This window comes from Chiloscyllium plagiosum, unplaced genomic scaffold, assembly GCF_037043375.1.
Source record: "Chiloscyllium plagiosum isolate Xiang-an unplaced genomic scaffold, Cpla_swu_hap1 HiC_scaffold_47, whole genome shotgun sequence".
Lineage (NCBI taxonomy): Eukaryota > Metazoa > Chordata > Chondrichthyes > Orectolobiformes > Hemiscylliidae > Chiloscyllium > Chiloscyllium plagiosum.
Window position 1 is genome coordinate 18397390 of NW_028270185.1, and position 19837 is coordinate 18417226.

General features: G+C 52.8%; 1 protein-coding gene across 3 annotated transcripts in view; it reads right to left on the reverse strand.

The window, feature by feature from the left end:
• Window positions 1–19837, reverse strand: part of sptbn4b (spectrin, beta, non-erythrocytic 4b) — a 316634-nt gene that overhangs the window by 202101 nt on the left and 94696 nt on the right. For all 3 annotated transcript variants that reach the window (XM_087984145.1, XM_087984144.1, XM_087984146.1), the window contains 4 exons: window positions 19483–19598; window positions 18334–18446; window positions 15347–15534; window positions 12502–12619 (listed from right to left, as the gene is read on the reverse strand). In XM_087984145.1, coding sequence (XP_087840271.1) covers window positions 12502–12619; window positions 15347–15534; window positions 18334–18446; window positions 19483–19598 — 535 coding nt within the window. The remainder of the gene's footprint in view (window positions 1–12501; window positions 12620–15346; window positions 15535–18333; window positions 18447–19482; window positions 19599–19837) is intronic.

The following is a 19837-nucleotide window of genomic DNA, read 5'->3' on the forward strand; positions in this document are numbered from 1 at the left end:
GACTGGTCATGATAGGTAGCGAGAGAGACAGTGAGGGAAAGAGACAAAAAGAGACAGTGAAAGAGCCAGCCACAGTGAAAGAGTGAGAGAGAGAGAGACAGAGTGACAAGAGAGGACAGTAAGGGTGATAAACACTGTGAGCTTGAGAGAGACAATGAGAGAGAGAGAGTAAGAGACACAGTGAGAGACAATAACAAACACAATGAGAGAGAGAGAGGGACAGTGAGAGAAAGATAGAGAAAGTAAGTGTGTGTGTGAGAGAGAGAGAGCACGCGAGAGGGAGAGGAGGTGGGGAAAGAGAGAGAGAGAGAGATAGGGAGAGAGAGATAGATTGGGAAGGAGAGAGAGAGAGACAGAGAGAGAGAGAGAGAGAGAGAGAGAGAGAGAGAGAGAGACACAGAGAGGGAGAAAGAGACAGAGAGGGAGAGACAGTGTGATGGACCGAGGGAGAGTGACAGTTCTGCTCAAATTCTCACAGATCAAGACCTGAAACCCTCTTGGTTCTCATCACCAGCAGATTTTGGAGCAGACTCTGCTGGTTTGGAAATTCTGAAACAAAACCCTAACAGTGAAGAGACTGCTTCCCAGAACATCCCAGAACTGTCCGGAACTGCTGTGAACTCCATTCAGGGGAGGATTTGAATTTAGTTCTGAACAAAATTCGGATAAACTAAATTAAATCTTGCACAGTCTTTCATCCGTCAATACAGTGAACGACACTAGTGGCCTCGAAAACACTGTCATAATCTCAACAGAACAAAGATCATTCACAAGCACAGTGGAGTCTGCAGTCAGCCATCTTCTAAAACTTGATAACAGTGACAGGGACACCACGTGTGTTACTGTGGGTAACAGTGACAGGGACATGTGCGTTACTGTGGGTTAACGGTGACAGGGTCACCTGTGTGTTACTTTAGGTAACAGGGAAAGGGACACCCCGAGTGTTACTGTGAGTAACAGAGACAGGGACACCCCGTGTGTTACTGTGAGTAACAGAGACAGGGACACCCCGTGTGTTACTGTGCGTAACAGAGACAGGGACACCCCGTGTGTTACTGTGGGTAACAGGGACAGGGACACCCAGTGTGTTACTGTGGGTAACAGTGACAGGGACACCCCGTGTATTACTGTGGGTAACAGGGATGGGGACACCTTGTGTGTTACTGTGGGTAACAGGTATAGGGGCACCCCGTGTGTTATTGTGGGTAACAGGGACAGGGACACCCCGTGTGTTACTGTGGGTAACAGGGACAGGGACACCCTGTGTGTTTCTGTGGGTAACAGGGAATGGGACACCATGGCGTATTACTGTGGGTACCAGGGACAGGGACACCCCGTAAGTTACTGTGGGTAACAGGGATAAGGACACCCCATGTATTACTGTGGGTAACAGTGACAGGGGCACCCTGTGTGTTAATGTGGGTGACAGGGAATGGGACACCATGGCGTATTACTGTGGGTACCAGGGACAGGGACACCCCATGTGTTCCTGTGGGTAACAGGGATAGGGACACCCCGTGTGTTACTGTGGGTAACAGTGACAGGGACACCCCATGTGTTACTGTGGGTAACAGGGATAGGGACACCCCGTGTATTACTGTGGGTAACAGTGACAGGGACACCCTGTGTGTTACTGTTATAGGGATGGAGACACCCCGTGTGCTACTGTGGGCAACAGGGACAGGGACACCCCATCTGTTACTGTGGGTAACAAGGATAGGGATACCCAGAGTGTTACTGTGGGTAACAGTGACAGGGACACCCCGTGTGTTACTGTGGGTAATAGGGATTGAGACTCCCCATCTGTTACTGTGGGTTACAGTGACAGGAACACCCTGTGTGTTACTGTGACTAAGTAACAGGGACACACTGTGCGTTACTGTGGGTAACAAGGCTAGTGATACACCATCGTGTTACTGTGGGTAACAGGAACAGGAACATCCAGTGTGTCACTGTGGGTAACAGGTATAGGCACAGCCATTGTGTTACTGTGGGTAACAGTGACAGGGACACCCCGTGTGTTACTGTGGGTAATAGGGATTGAGACACCCCATCTGTTACTGTGGGTAACAGGGATGGAGACACCCCATGTGTTACTTTGGGTAACAGGTATAGGGACACCCCGTGTGTTACTGTGGGTAACAGGGATAGGGACACCACGTGTGTTACTGTGGGTAACAGGTACAGGGACACCCCGTGTGTTACTGTGGGTAACAGGTACAGGGACACCCCATGGGTAACAGTGACAGGGACACCCTGTGTGTTACTGTGGGTAACAGGGATGGAGACACCCCGTGTATTACTGTGGGTAACAGGTATAGGGACACCACGTGTGTTACAGTGGGTAACAGGTATAGGGACACCCCGTGTGTTACTGTGGGTAACAGGTATAGGGACACCACGTGTGTTACTGTGGGTAACAGGTATAGGGACACCACGTGTGTTACTGTGGGTAACAGTGACAGGGACACCCCGTGTGTTACTGTGAGTAACAGGTACAGGGACATCCCGTGTGTTACTCTTGGTAACAGGGATAGGGACACCCTGTGTGTCACTGTGGGTAACAGGGATGGAGACACCCCGTGTGTTACTGTGGGTAACAGGGATGGAGACACCCGTGGGTAACAGTGACAGGGACACCACCTGTGTTACTTTGGGTAACAGGTACAGGGACACCCCGTGTGTTACTCTGGGTAACAGGAATAGGGACACCCTATGTGTTACTGTGGGTAACAGGTATAGGGACACCAGGTGTGTTACTGTGGGTAACAGTGACAGCGACATCCGTGTGTTACTGTGGGTAACAGGTATAGGGACACCATGTGTGATACAGTGGGTAACAGGTATAGGGACACCACGTGTGTTACTGTGGGTAACAGGTACAGGGACACCCCATGTGTTACTCTGGGTAACAGGGATAGGGATACTCCCTGTGTTTCTGTGGGTAACAGGGATGCAGACACCCCGTGTGTTACTGTGGGTAACAGGGATGGGGACACCCCTTGTGTTACTGTGGGTAACAGGGAGAGGGACACCCCATGTGTTACTGTGGATAACAGGTATAGGGACACCCCGTGTGTTACTGTGGGTAACAGGTATAGGGACACCACGTGTGTTACTGTGGGTAACAGGTATAGTGACACCCCGTGTGTTACTGTGGGTAACAGGGACAGGGACACCCCGTGTGTTACTCTGGGTAACAGGTATAGGGACACCCCTTGTGTTACTGTGGGTAACAGGGATGGAGACACCCCATGTGTTACTGTGGGTAACAGGGAGAGGGACACCCCATGTGTTACTGTGGGTAACAGTGACAGGGACTCCCAGTGTATTAATTTGGGTAACAGTGACAGGGACACCCTGTGTGTTACTGTGGGTAACAGGGTTATGGAAATCCCGTATGTTACCGTGGGTAACAGTGACAGGGACACCCAGTGTGATACTGTGGGTAAAAGGGATAGGGACACCCCATGTGTTACCGTGGGTTACAAGGGTGGAGACACCCCTTGTTTTACTGTGGGTAACAGGGACAGCGATACCCCGTGTGTTACTGTGGGTAACAGTGACAGGGACACCCCGTGTGTTACTGTGGGTAACAGGGATGGAGACACCCCTTGTGTTACTGTGGATAACAGGTATAGGGACACCACGTATGTTACTCTGGATAACAGTGACAGGGACACCCCATGTGTTACTGTTGGTTACAAGTGTGGAGACACCCGTGTGTTATTGTGGGTAACAGGGACAGCGTGACCCCGTGTGTTACTGTGGATAACAGGTATAGGGACACCCAGTGTGTTACTGTGGGTAACGGGGATAGGGACACCCAGTGTGTTACTGTTGGTAACAGGGATGGAGACACCCCGTGTGTTACTGTGGGTAACAGTTACTGGGACACCCGGTGTGTTACTGTGGGTAACAGGGAGAGGGACACCCCGTGTGTTACTTTGGGTAACAGGTAGAGGGACACCCCGTGTGTTACTGTGGGTAACAGTGACAGGGACACCACGTGTGTTACTGTAGGTAACAGGTATAGGGACACCCAGTGTGTTACTGTGGGTAACAGGGATAGGGACACCCCGGTGTCTTGCTGTGGGTAACAGGGATGGAGACACCCCGTGTGTTGCTGTGGGTAACAGGGATGGAGACACCCCGTGTGTTACTGTGGGTAACAGGGAGAGGGACACCCTGTGTGTTACTGTGGGTAATAGGGAGAGGGACACCCCGTGTGTTACTGCGGGTAACAGGGAGAGGGACACCCCGTCTGTTACTGGGGGTAACAGTGACAGGGACACCACGTGTGTTACTGTGGGTAACAGTGACAGGGATACCCCATGTGTTACTGGCGGTAACAGTGACAGGGATGCCCTGTGTGTTACTGTGGGTAACAAGGATTGGGGTACACCGTTGTGTTACTATGGATAACAGGTATAGGGACACCACGTGTGTTACTGTGGGTAACAGGTATAGGGACATCACATGTGTTACTGTGGGTAACAGGTATAGGGACACCACGTGTGTTACTGTGGGTAACAGGTTTAGGGACGCCCGTGTGTTTCTCTGGGCAACAGGGATAGGGACACCCCCTGTGTTACTGTGGGTAACAGGGATAGGGACACCCCGTGTGTTACTGTGGGTAACAGTGACAGGGACACCCCGTGAGTTACTGTGGGTAACAGTGACAGGGACACCCCGTGTGTTACTGTGGGTAACAGGGATAGAGACACCCCGTGTGTTACTGTGGGTAACAGGGATAGGGACATCCCGTGTGTTACTGTGGGTAACAGGGATGGAGACACCCCTAGTCTTACTGTGGGTAACCGGGATAGGGACACCCCGTGTGTTACTGTGGGTAACAGTGACAGGGACACCCCGTGTGTTACTGTGGGTAACAGGGATAGAGACACCCAGTGTGTTACTGTGGGTAACAGTGACAGGGACACCCCGTGCGTTACTGTGGGTAACAGGGAGAGGGACACCCCGTGTGTGACTTGGGAACAGTGAGAGGGACACCCCATGTGTTACTGTGGGTAACAAGGATGGAAACACCCCGTGTGTGACTGTGGGTAACAGTGACAGGGACATCCCGTGTGTGACTGTGGGTAACAGGGATAGGGACACCCCCTGTGTTACTGTGGGTAACAGTGACAGGGACACCCCGGGTGTTACTGTGGATAACAGGGATGGAGACACCCCTTGTGTTACTGTGGATAACAGGTATAGGGACACCACGTATGTTACTCTGGATAACAGTGACAGGGACACCCCATGTGTTACTGTTGGTTACAGGGGTGGAGACACCCTTGTGTTATTGTGGGTAACAGGGACAGCGTTACCCCGTGTGTTACTGTGGATAACAGGTATAGGGACACCACGTGTGTTACTGTGGGTAACAGGTATAGGGACACCCAGTGTGTTACTGTAGGTAACAGGGATAGGGACACCCCATGTGTTACTGTGGGTAACAGGGAGAGGGACACCCTGTGTGTTACTGTGGGTAACAAGGATGGAAACACCCCGTGTGTTTCTCTGGGCAACAGGGATAGGGACACCCCTGTGTTACTGTGGGTAACAGGGATGGAGACACTCCTAGTCTTACTGTGGGTAACTGGGATAGGGACACCCCGTGTGTTACTGTGGGTAACAGGGATAGGGACATCCCGTGTGTTACTGTGGGTAACAGTGACAGGGACACCCCGTGCGTTACTGTAGGTAACAGGGAGAGGGACACCCCATGTATTACTGTGGGTAACAGTGACAGGGACACCCCGTGTGTGTCTGTGGGTAACAGGGATAGGGACACCCCGTGTGTGACTTTGGGTAACAGTGACAGGGACACCCCATGTGTGACTGTGGGTAACAGGGATAGGGACACCCCGTGTGTTACTGTGGGTATCAGGGACAGGGACACCCCGTGCGTTACTGTGGGTAACAGGGAGAGGGACACCCCGTGTGTGACTTGGGAACAGTGAGAGGGACACCCCATGTGTTACTGTGGGTAACAAGGATGGAAACACCCCGTGTGTGACTGTGGGTAACAGTGACAGGGACACCCCGTGTGTGACTGTGGGTAACAGGGATAGGGACACCCCCTGTGTTACTGTGGGTAACAGTGACAGGGACACCCCGGGTGTTACTGTGGGTAACAGGGATGGAGACACCCCTTGTGTTACTGTGGATAACAGGTATAGGGACACCACGTATGTTACTCTGGATAACAGTGACAGGGACACCCCATGTGTTACTGTTGGTTACAGGGGTGGAGACACCCTTGTGTTATTGTGGGTAACAGGGACAGCGTTACCCCGTGTGTTACTGTGGATAACAGGTATAGGGACACCACATGTGTTACTGTGGGTAACAGGTATAGGGACACCCAGTGTGTTACTGTGGGTAACAGGGATAGGGACACCTAGTGTGTTACTGTGGGTAACAGTTACTGGGACACCCGGTGTGTTACTGTGGGTAACAGGGAGAGGGACACCCCGTGTGTTACTGTGGGTAACAGGGAGAGGGACACCCAGTGTGTTACTGTGGGTAATAGGGAGAGGGACACCCTGTGTGTTACTGTGGGTAATAGGGAGAGGGACACCCCGTGTGTTACTGCGGGTAACAGGGAGAGGGACACCCCGTCTGTTACTGGGGGTAACAGTGACAGGGACACCACGTGTGTTACTGTGGGTAACAGTGACAGGGATGCCCTGTGTGTTACTGTGGGTAACAAGGATTGGGGTACACCGTTGTGTTACTATGGATAACAGGTATAGGGACACCACGTGTGTTACTGTGGGTAACAGGTTTAGGGATGCCTGTGTGTTACTGTGGGTAACAGGTATAGGGACACCACGTGTGTTACTGTGGGTAACAGGTATAGGGACACCACATGTGTTACTGTGGGTAACAGGTTTAGGGACACCACGTGTGTTACTGTGGGTAACAGGGATAGGGACACCCCCTGTGTTACTGTAGGTAACAGGGATGGAGACACCCCTTGTCTTACTGTGGGTAACCGGGATAGGGATACCCCGTTGTGTTACTGTGGGTAACAGTGACAGGGACACCCCGTGTGTTACTGTGGGTAACCGGGATAGGGACACCACATGTGATACTGTGGGTAACAGTGACTGTGACAACCGTGTGTTACTGTGGGTAACAGGTATAGGGACACCACGTGTGTTACTGTGGGTAACAGGTTTAGGGACGCCCGTGTGTTACTGTGGGTAACAGGTATAGGGACACCACGTGTGTTACTGTGGGTAACAGTGATAGGGACACCCCGGTGTGTTGCTGTGGGTAACAGGGATGGAGACACCCCGTGTGTTACTGTGGGTAACAGGGATAGGGACACCCTGTGTGTTACTGTGGGTAATAGGGAGAGGGACACCCCGTGTGTTACTGCGGGTAACAGGGAGAGGGACACCCCGTCTGTTACTGGGGGTAACAGTGACAGGGACACCCCGTGCATTACTGTGGGTAACAGGGAGAGGGACACCCCATGTGTTACTGGCAGTAACAGTGACAGGGATGCCCTGTGTGTTACTGTGGGTAACAAGGATTGGGGTACACCGTTGTGTTACTATGGATAACAGGGACAGGGACACTCCATGTGTTACTGTGGGTAACAGTGACAGGGACACCCCGTGTGTTACTGGCGGTAACAGTGACAGGGACACCCTGTGTGTTACTGTGGGTAACAGGTTTAAGGACACCCCGTGTGTTACTGTGGGTAACAGGTTTAGGGATGCCTGTGTGTTACTGTGGGTAACAGGTATAGGGACACCACGTGTGTTACTGTGGGTAACAGGTATAGGGACACCACATGTGTTACTGTGGGTAACAGGTATAGGGACACCACGTGTGTTACTGTGGGTAACAGGTTTAGGGACGCCCGTTTGTTTCTCTGGGCAACAGGGATAGGGACACCCCCTGTGTTACTGTGGGTAACAGGGATGGAGACACCCCTTGTCTTACTGTGGGTAACCGGGATAGGTTTACCCCGTTGTGTTACTGTGGGTAACAGTGACAGGGACACCCCGTGTGTTACTGTGGGTAACCGGGATAGGGACACCACATGTGATACTGTGGGTAACAGTGACTGTGACACCCGTGTGTTACTGTGGGTAACAGGTATAGGGACACCACATGTGTTACTGTGGGTAACAGGTATAGGGACAGCACGTGTGTTACTGTGGGTAACAGGTATAGGGACGCTGTGTGTTACTGTGGGTAACAGGGATGGAGACACCCCGTGTGTTACTGTGGGTAACAGGGATAGGGACATCCCGTGTGTTACTGTGGGTAACAGTGACAGGGACACCCCGTGCGTTACTGTGTGTAACAGGGAGAGGGACACCCCATGTATTACTGTGGGTAACAGTGACAGGGACACCCCGTGTGTGTCTGTGGGTAACAGGGATAGGGACACCCCGTGTGTTACTGTGGGTATCAGGAACAGGGACACCCCGTGCGTTACTGTGGGTAACAAGGATGGAAACACCCCGTGTGTGACTGTGGGTAACAGTGACAGGGACACCCCGTGTGTGACTGTGGGTAACAGGGATAGGGACACCCCGTGTGTGACTGTGGGTAACAGGGATAGGGACACCCCGTGTGTTACTGTGGGTATCAGGGACAGGGACACCCCATGCATTACTGTGGGTAACTGGGAGAGGGACACCCCATGTGTGACTTGGGAACAGTGAGAGGGACACCCCGTGTGTTACTGTGGGTAACAAGGATGGAAACACCCCGTGTGTGACTGTGGGTAACAGTGACAGGGACACCCCGTGTGTGACTGTGGGTAACAGGGATAGGGACACCCCCTGTGTTACTGTGGGTAACAGTGACAGGGACACCCCGGGTGTTACTGTGGGTAACAGGGATGGAGACACCCCTTGTGTTACTGTGGATAACAGGTATAGGGACACCACGTATGTTACTCTGGATAACAGCGACAGGGACACCCCATGTGTTACTGTTGGTTACAGGGGTGGAGACACCCTTGTGTTATTGTGGGTAACAGGGACATCGTTACCCCGTGTGTTACTGTGGATAACAGGAATAGGGACACCACGTGTGTTACTGTGGGTAACAGGTATAGGGACACCCAGTGTGTTACTGTGGGTAACAGGGATAGGGACACCCAGTGTGTTACTGTGGGTAACAGGGATGGAGACACCCCGTGTGTTACTGTGGGTAACAGTTACTGGGACACCCGGTGTGTTACTGTGGGTAACAGGGAGAGGGACACCCCGTGTGTTACTTTGGGTAACAGGGAGAGGGACACCCCGTGTGTTACTGTAGGTAACAGGGAGAGGGACACCCCGTGTGTTACTGTGGGTAATAGGGAGAGGGACACCCCGTCTGTTACTGGGGGTAACAGTGACAGGGACACCACGTGTGTTACTGTAGGTAACAGGTATAGGGACACCCAGTGTGTTACTATGGGTAACAGGTATGGGGACACCCCGTGTGTTACTGTGGGTAACAGGGAGAGGGACACCCCGGTGTGTTGCTGTGGGTAACAGGGATGGAGACACCCCGTGTGTTACTGTGGGTAACAGGGAGAGGAACACCCTGTGTGTTACTGTGGGTAATAGGGAGAGGGACACCCCGTGTGTTACTGCGGGTAACAGGGAGAGGGACACCCCGTCTGTTACTGGGGGTAACAGTGACAGGGACACCACGTGTGTTACTGTGGGTAACAGTGACAGGGATACCCCATGTGTTACTGGCGGTAACAGTGACAGGGATGCCCTGTGTGTTACTGTGGGTAACAAGGATTGGGGTACACCGTTGTGTTACTATCGATAACAAGGACAGGGACACTCCATGTGTTACTGTGGGTAACTGTGACAGGGACACCCCGTGTTACTGGCGGTAACAGTGACAGGGTCACCCTGTGTGTTACTGTGGGTAACAGGGATGGAGACACCCCGTGTGTTACTGTGGGTAACAAGTATAGGGACACCACATGTGTTACTGTGGGTAACAGGTATAGGGACACCACGTGTGTTACTGTGGGTAACAGGTTTAGGGACGCCCGTGTGTTACTGTGGGTAACAGGTATAGGGACACCACGTGTGTTACTGTGGGTAACAGGTTTAGGGACGCCCGTGTGTTTCTCTGGGCAACAGGGATAGGGACACCCCGTGTGTTACTGTGGGTAACAGGGAGAGGGACATCCCGTGTGTTACTGTGGGTAACAGTGACAGGGACACCCCATGTATTACTGTGGGTAACAGTGACAGGGACACCCCGTGTGTGTCTGTGGGTAACAGGGATAGGGACACCCCGTGTGTGTCTGTGGGTAACAGTGACAGGGACACCCCGTGTGTGACTGTGGGTAACAGGGATAGGGACACCCCGTGTGTGACTGTGGGTAACAGGGACAGGGACACCCCGTGCGTTACTGTGGGTAACAGGGAGAGGGACACCCCGTGTGTGACTTGGGAACAGTGAGAGGGACACCCCGTGTGTTACTGTGGGTAACAAGGATGGAGACACCCCGTGTGTGACTGTGGGTAACAGTGACAGGGACACCCCGTGTGTGACTGTGGGTAACAGGGATAGGGACACCCCGGGTGTTACTGTGGGTAACAGGGACAGGGACACCACGTGTGTTACTGTGGGTAACAGGTTTAGGGACGCCCGTGTGTTTCTCTGGGCAACAGTGACAGGGACACCCCGTGTGTTACTGTGGGTAACAGTGACAGGGACACCCCGTGTGTTACTGTGGGTAACCGGGATAGGGACACCACGTGTGATACTGTGGGTAACAGTGACTGTGACACCCGTGTGTTACTGTGGGTAACAGGGATAGGGACAGCACGTGTGTTACTGTGGGTAACAGGTTTAGGGACACCACGTGTGTTACTGTGGGTAACAGGGATGGAGACACCCCTTGTCTTACTGTGGGTAACAGGTATAGGGACACCACGTGTGTTACTGTGGGTAACAGGTATAGGGACGCCGTGTGTTACTGTGGGTAACAGGGATAGGGACACCCCCTGTGTTACTGTGGGTAACAGGGATGGAGACACCCCTTGTCTTACTGTGGGTAACCGGGATAGGGACACCACATGTGTTACTGTGGGTAACAGGGATAGGGACATCCCGTGTGTTACTGTGGGTAACAGGGATAGGGACATCCCATGTGTTACTGTGGGTAACAGTGACAGGGACACCCCGTGCGTTACTGTGGGTAACAGGGATAGGACACCCCGTGTGTTACTGTGGGTAACAGGGAGAGGGACACCCCATGTATTACTGTGGGTAACAGTGACAGGGACACCCCGTGTGTGTCTGTGGGTAACAGGGACAGGGTCACCCCGTGTGTGTCTGTGGGTAACAGTGACGGGGACACCCCGTGTGTGACTGTGGGTAACAGTGACAGGGACACCCCGTGTGTGACTGTGGGTAACAGTGACAGGGACATCCCATGTGTTACTGTGGGTAACAGTGACAGGGACACCCCGTGCGTTACTGTGGGTAACAGGGATAGGACACCCCGTGTGTTACTGTGGGTAACAGGGAGAGGGACACCCCATGTATTACTGTGGGTAACAGTGACGGGGACACCCCGTGTGTGACTGTGGGTAACAGTGACAGGGACACCCCGTGTGTGACTGTGGGTAACAGTGACAGGGACACCCCGTGTGTGACTGTGGGTAACAGTGACAGGGACATCCCATGTGTTACTGTGGGTAACAGTGACAGGGACACCCCGTGCGTTACTGTGGGTAACAGGGATAGGACACCCCGTGTGTTACTGTGGGTAACAGGGAGAGGGACACCCCATGTATTACTGTGGGTAACAGTGACGGGGACACCCCGTGTGTGACTGTGGGTAACAGTGACAGGGACACCCCGTGTGTGACTGTGGGTAACAGTGACAGGGACACCCCGTGTGTGTCTGTGGGTAACAGGGATAGGGACACCCCGTGTGTGACTGTGGGTAACAGTGACAGGGACACCCCGTGTGTGACTGTGGGTAACAGGGATAGGGACACCCCGTGTGTTACTGTGGGTAACAGGGAGAGGGACACCCCGTGTGTGACTGTGGGAACAGTGACAGGGACACCCCGTGCGTGACTGTGGGTAACAGTGACAGGGACACCCCGTGTGTGACTGTGGGAACAGTGACAGGGACACCCCGTGTGTTACTGTGGGTAACAGGGATGGAGACACCCCGTGTGTGACTGTGGGTAACAGAGACAGGGACACCCCGTGTGTTACTGTGGGTAACAGAGACAGGGTCACCCCGTGTGTGACTGTGGGTAACAGTGACAGGGACACCCCGTGTGTTACTGTAGGTAACAGTGACAGGGACACCCCGTGTGTTACTGTGGGTAACAGTGACAGGGACACCACGCGTGTTACTGCGGGTAACAGGTACAGGGACACCCCATGTGTTACTTTGGGTAACGGGGATCAAGTCAGTGACCCCTTGCTCAGTCAATCCTGTGAAAAGGAAACTGAGTGTCATCAGTGATCACTCACCCTGTTGATATCAGAGATCAGTTTGCCTTCACGGGGTACGTACAGCTTTTGGTTGTTCGCTCGAAGTTTACTCTGGATGGTGAAGAGCAGAACTTCCAGATTCCCCTTCTCCTCAAACCTGAAAGGAAATCAACAAGAACTCTCATTGATGTTGCACCTTTTACACAACGTAACATCCCAAGGCACTTGACATTAAATTGCAGTCTGACGCCGAGTCACCTGAAGAGCTCCTCGGCAGGGTGTCCAAACGTTTTGGCAGAGGGGCAGGTTTTAATGCTTGTCTGAAAAGTCAGGAGATCGGAGAGATTGAGAGACGGGGTTCCAGAGCTCGGGACAGGAAATCGCGACCTCCAATGGTGAAGCCTTCAGAATGAGCATGTGTCCTGAATTGGGGGATGTCTCAGAGGGACATGGGGCTGCAGAGACAGGGTGGGTTTGGATAAACGAGAAGCGAATTTCAAATTCAATGTGTTGTCTGACAGGAATCCAACACTGGTCAAAGTGGAGCACTGTGGAACAGATCTCACTGTGAGTAAGACACAGGGAGTGGAGGTTTGGAAAGCCTTGAGTTTATGACGGTCACGATGTGAGAGAGCAGCCAGGAATGTGTTCCAATAATTTGGAGGCGACACGCGAGGATTACAGCAGCAGACAAGCTGAGACTGGGATGTCAGGGAAGAGAGTCCAGAATCTTAGCTACAATGCAGGTTTGTGTACCATCTCGGGAACAAATATTACGAGCAGTGTGGCTTCATCTCAGACCGTTGCTAAGATAGGGGTATGGTCGGTTCCAAGCTGGGGCTGAGAACCTGGAATCAGTCCTGGCTCTGAGGCAGGGTTACAAGGCAGGGCATTCAGGTTGCAAACCAAGAACCCATTACCTCGGCTGGAACCTCATTGACTAAAAGGCCACCGATTGTCCAGGAAATGGCACCAATTCCGATCGCCTGGCCACAGTGCAAGGGGAGGTAGGGACAGCATCACCACTGGTGAGTCCAAGACTCGGGACGCGGTTCAATTCCCATCGCGGCCTGGGACGGGGTCAGGGGGAAGACTCGGATCAGAGGTTGGGGATCCGGCCAAAGGCAGGATGAATGTACTCATTTGCCAAAAAGGGACTGATTTTTGACCATGATAGCTGAACAAAGAGCTTCAGCATGGACACCAAGTTGACCACTCAACAAGGTTCGGGTTTCTATGGGGTTGTTATTGGGGTGAAAGATTGGATCTTTCTGATATTTGTAATTAGATCATTTCAAACAGTTCTTACATTGTCTAATATTGTTTTCTTCTGTGTAATACACTTTTATGTTCTTTGTTCAAAGTACATTGGGAGCCTCTTGCGAATGTGCTCAGTGATTTGAACCCCATAGTAAACAAAGCCGGAAGTGACATGTATCGCCCATCAAGCTGGCTTTCACTCTGGGATATGATCGGGCCGATATTACCATCAGTTGGGATCATAACAAATTCCCCACTTTCAACATCCTGAGGATTAGCATTGACCAGAAACTGAACTGGACCATCAACATAAACATAATGTCTACAACAGCAGGTCAGAGGCAAGGAATACTGTGGTGACTAACTTCCCTCCTGACTCCCCAAAGCCTGTCTGCCATCTCGGGCAGGGAATGAGAGTTTTAAAGGGCAGCACGGTGGCTCAGTGGTTAGCACTGCTGCCTCACAGCGCCAGGCACCTGGGTTTGAATCCAGCCTTGGGCAACTGTTTGGAGTTTGCACATTCTCCCCAAGTCAGTATGGGTTTCCTCTGGATGCTCTGGTTTCATCTCACAGTCCAAAGATGTACAGGTTAGGTGGATTGGCCATGAGGAATGCAAAGTTACAAGGATAGGGTCGGGAGGTGGATCTGAATGGGATGCTCTTCGGAGGGTAGATAGGGGCAGCTTCAACAACACACAAGAAGCTCAAAACCATCCAGGACAAAGCAGCCCACGCTTGATTGGCACTACATCCACAAACTTCCACTCCCTCCACCAATAACACTCAGTGGCAGCAGTGCGTACCATCCAAGAGATGCAGAAATTAAGGCTCCTTTGACAATATTTTCCAAACCCACAATCTCTACCCCTTAAAAGGATAAGGGCAGTAGATACTTGGGAACACAGCCACTTCCAAGTGTCCCTCCAAGCCACTCACCACCCTGACTTGGAAATATATCACCGTTCCTTCCACTGTCACTAGGTCAAAATCTTGGAACTCTTCCTGTAAGGGCACTGAGGGTCTACCTACAATGTGTGGACACCGGTGGTTCAAAAAGGGCTTTTGCCTGAAACGTCGATTCTCCTGCTCCTCAGATGCTACCTGACCTGCTGTGCTTTTCCAGCACCACACTCTCGACTTCCCACTACCACCTTCTCAAAGACAACTAGGGATGGGCAATAGATGGGGATTCTAATCAATAACAGCCCTGAACGTATAAAGAAACATTCTCTCTATTGACACTAACAGATATACTCTGCACACACAGTCAGATCGCCTGTACCTATGAAGGGACCCAGTAAGTGTATTTGATTAGATTACTTACTTACAGTGTGGAAACAGGCCCTTCGGCCCAACCAGTCCACACCGACCCTCTGAAGAGTAACCCATCCAGATCCATTTCCCTCTGACCAACACTATGAGCAATTTAGCATGGCCAATTCACCTGACCTGCACATCTTTGGACTGTGGGAGGAAACCCACGCAGACACGGGGCGAATGTGCAAACTCCACACAGACAGTTGCCTGAGGTGGGAATTGAACCCGGGTCTCTGGCGCTGTGAGGCAGCAGTGCTAACCACTGAGCCACCATGCTGCCCACATTTGCCTCACATTCAATGCCTACTTTAGAGGTTTCTCCACAGTGCAGTAGTTCGTGAAGGCTTGTAGTTGCTGTTGAACACCAGTTAATGAGTTTGCGAATCGTTGATTGCTGATCAGAGCGATGGTTTGCTCAATCCATTCCAGCAGCTCAGATGCCAACGTTTCATATCTCGAGATAATCTGTTCAATCTCCAGTACCTTGTCCAGGACCTGGCGGGGAAAGAGAGAGAGAGAGAGAGAGAAAGAAAGAGAAAGAGAGAGGTTGGGAGGGGCGGGGGGGGGGGGGGGGGGGGAGAGACACACAGAAGGATGGATTTGAGGGTGAGTGCAACAAAGAGACAGAAAGAGACAGAAACAGGGGACCGGATTTGAGCCACAAAGAATATCCAATCACGAAACTTTCACCAGGGCAGGTGAGTTACAGGATGGCCAAATCCACAAGCAGATGTTAGGAGGACATTGGGAACAGCTGAGTGTCCAGGTGGGCTGGTTAGAAGGAGCACCTTGGTTTTCTACATCGTTCCCAAACATTTCCAGGACAGGGACAGCACGGGGTTAGATACAGACAGGCAGAGGAACACGTACAGGGAGAGCTTCACATTCTCCACGTGTCTGCGTGGGTTTACTCCGGGTGCTCCAGTTCCCTAGCACAATCCAAAGATGTGCAGGTTAGGTGGATTAGCCATGGGGAATTACCCATAGTGTCCGAGGATGTACAGGTAGGTGGGTTAGCCATGGGGAATGCAAGGTTTCAGGGATAGGGTAGGGTGCTGAGTCTGGGGGAGATGCTCTTCGGAGAGTTGAAGTGGACTCGATGGGCCAAATGGCCTGCATCCACAATGTAAGGATTCTATGATTCTACAAGACTGTGAGAGACAGTCAAGGCTAGTCATAGATAGTGAGGGATAATGGTAGGCAATGAGTGACAGTGAGAGACAGTGGAGGACAGTGAGACACAGTGGAGGGCAGCGAGGGGCAGCAAGGGACAGCGAGAGGCAGCGAGGGACAGCGTGGGGCAGTGAGGGGCAGTGTGGGGCAGCGAGGGACAGCGAGAGTTAGCGAGAGTCAGCGAGGGACAGTGAAGGGCAGCAAGAGACAGCGAGAGTCAGCGAGAGACAGCGAGGGGCAGCGAGGGACAGTGAAGGGCAGCGAGGGACAGTGAAGGGCAGCGAGGGACAGTGAAGGGCAGCGAGGGACAGTGAAGGGCAGCGAAGGACAGTGAAGGGCAGCGAGGGACAGTGAAGGGCAGCGAGGGACAGTGAAGGGCAGCGAGGGACAGCGAGGGACAGTGAAGGGCAGCGAGGGACAGTGAAGGGCAGCGAGTGACAGCGAGGGACAGTGAAGGGCAGCAAGTGACAGCGAGGGACAGTGAAGGGCAGCGAGTGACAGCGAGGGACAGTGAAGGGCAGCAAGTGACAGCGAGGGGCAGCGAGGGACAGTGAAGGGCAGCGAGTGACAGCGAGGGGCAGCGAGGGGCAGCGAGGGACAGCGAGTGACAGCGAGTGACAGCGAGGGGCAGCAAGCGGCAGTGACAGACATCGAGTGACAGCGAGGGGCAGTGAGGGACAGTGAAGGACAGCGAGGGACAGGGAAGGGCAGTGAGGGACAGTGAAGGACAGCGAGAGGCAGCGAGGGACAGTGAAGGGCAGCGAGGGACAGCGAGGGACAGTGAGGGACAGACAGCGAGGGACAGTGAAGGGCAGCGAGGGGCAGTGACAGACATCGAGGGACAGCGAGGGACAGTGAAGGGCAGCGAGAGTCAGCGAGGGGCAGTGACAGACATCGAGGGGCAGCGAGGGACAGTGAAGGGCAGCGAGTGACAGCGAGAGACAGACAGCGAGGGACAGACAGTGAGGGACAGTGAGGGACAGTGAAGGGCAGCGAGAGTCAGCGAGGGGCAGTGACAGACATCGAGGGACAGTGAGGGACAGTGAAGGACAGCGAGTGACAGCGAGTGGCAGCGACAGACAGCGACGGACAGCGAGAGTCAGCGAAGGGCAGCGAGGGGCAGCGAGGGGCAGCGAGGGGCAGCGGGAGACAGCGGGAGACAGCGGGAGACAGTGGGAGACAGTGGGAGACAGTGGGTAACAGTGAGGGACAGGGGGCGACAGTGTGAGACAGGGAGGGACAGTGGGAGACAGCGAGGGACAGCGAGGGACAGTGAGGGACAGTGAGGGACAGTGGGAGACAGTGAGAGACAGCGAGGGACAGCGAGGGACAGCGAGGGACAGCGAGGGACAGCGGGGGAACAGTGAGGGACAGTGAGGGACAGTGAGTGACAGTGAGAGACAGTGGGAGACAGTGGGAGATAGCGAGGGACAGTGAGGGACCGTGGGAGACAGTGAGGGACCGTGGGAGACAGTGAGGGACAGTGAGGGACAGTGAGAGACAGTGAGGGACAGTGAGGGACAGTGAGGGACAGTGAGGGACAGTGGGAGACAGTGGGAGACAGTGGGAGACAGTGGGAGACAGTGGGAGACAGTGGGAGACAGCGAGGGACAGTGGGAGACAGCGAGGGACAGTGGGAGACAGTGGGTGACAATGAGGTTCAGTGTGGGACAGTGAGGTTCAGTGTGGGACAGCGAGGGACAGTGCGGGACAGCGAGGGACAGCGAGGGACAGCGAGGGACAGTGGGAGACAGGCAGTAGGATACAGGCATGGGATACAGTGACAGACGATGAGATAGCAAGGTACACATAGAGATACAGTTGACAGACAAAGAGGCGTCATGAGATACCGTGAGATGCCACAACCCCCCCAACTGATTCAGTAATGTCCTTCAGCAGGGAGGGAAATCTGCCATCCTTACCCTGTCTGGCCTACACATGACTCCAGACCCACAACAATGGGATTGAATCTTAACTGTTCTCTGGACAATTAGGGATTGAAAATAAATGCTAACCTGGTCAATCAGGCTACATCACATGAAAGGAATACAGAAAAATAAAATAAAGATTCAATAAATAACCCTTTGGCCTGCCTTGTTTTATCACAAAGTCACCTCTTACCTTTCCAATCCTCTTCCCTTCCACTGCAAGGGCCTTCATCTTGGAGAAGTAATGGTAATAGGAGACCACATAGGTGACAATAGACTTCTCATCGGGATTCTCCATGTTCACATCTAGCAGAACGGTTCAACATTTCCAACATCAGATATGCAGGGTTATACAAAACCACAACAACTCGGTACACTGTCCCCATCAAATACTCCCAGGACAGGGACAGCACAGAGTTAGATACAGAGTAAACCCCCCTCTACACTGTCCCCATCAAACACTCCCAGGACAGGGACAGCATAGGGTTAGATACAGAGTAAACCCCCCTCTACACAGTCCCCATCAAACACTCCCAGGACAGGGACAGCACAGGGTTAGATACAGAGTAAAGCTCCCTCTTCACTGTTCCCATCAAACACTCCCAGGACAGGGACAGCACAGGGTTAGATACAGAGTAAAGCTCCCTCTTCACTGTTCCCATCAAACACTCCCAGGACAGGGACAGCACAGAGTTAGATACAGAGTAAACCCCCCTCTACACTGTCCCCATCAAACACTCCCAGGACAGGGACAGCACAGGGTTAGATACAGAGTAAACCCCCCTCTACACAGTCCCCATCAAACACTCCCAGGACAGGGACAGCACAGGGTTAGATACAGAGTAAAGCTCCCTCTTCACTGTTCCCATCAAACACTCCCAGGACAGGGACAACACAGAGTTAGATACAGAGTGATGCTCCCTGTACACTGTTCCCATTAAATACTCCCAGGACAGGGACAGCATGGGGTTAGATACAGAGCAAAGCGCCCTCTACACTGTTCCCATTAAACACTCCCAGGACAGGGACAGCACAGAGTTAGCTACAGAGTGAAGCTCCCTCTACACTGTCCCCATCAAACACTCCCAGGACAGGGACAGCATGGGGTTAGCTACAGAGTAAAGCTCCCTTTATACATTCGCCATCCAATATTCCCAAGACAGGAATGAGATTGTATACATCAGTGACAGCCTTGATGGTCACTGGACAGTCAGTGGCTCTGCTGTATTCAAATGGAGTAAACACAATCCCTTGTGGTGCCAATGTTCCACCGGGCTGAAACCAGCAAATGGCAGGGTAATGTCCCAGATACCCTCTGACACGAAGAGGCTCATGGTTCTACCTTCGGGGTCCAGGAGCTTGGCCACGCCCAGCTGCTGCTCAGCCACATTAAACGCTTGCTGGAGGTTAAAGGTCGTGTTGGATTTCTGCAGTTTGTCGAAGTCAATGAGGTCACTCCTGAAAAAATGGCAAATATCCAAATGATTACACCACGAGGGATAAAACACCGAGACCTCTGAGTGACCTTGGCTCTGGCTGTGGTCACTTTGGCCATATATTGGTTCAGTGGTTCCTTACAGTGCCTCAGGACAGGGCAAGGGGCATTGGTCTGGTGGAGAGAACAGGGTCAGGAGCTGGCCAAAGCCTGACTCTGTGATATTCCTGACAAACATGTATCTCAGTGAGCAGTGTTCCTG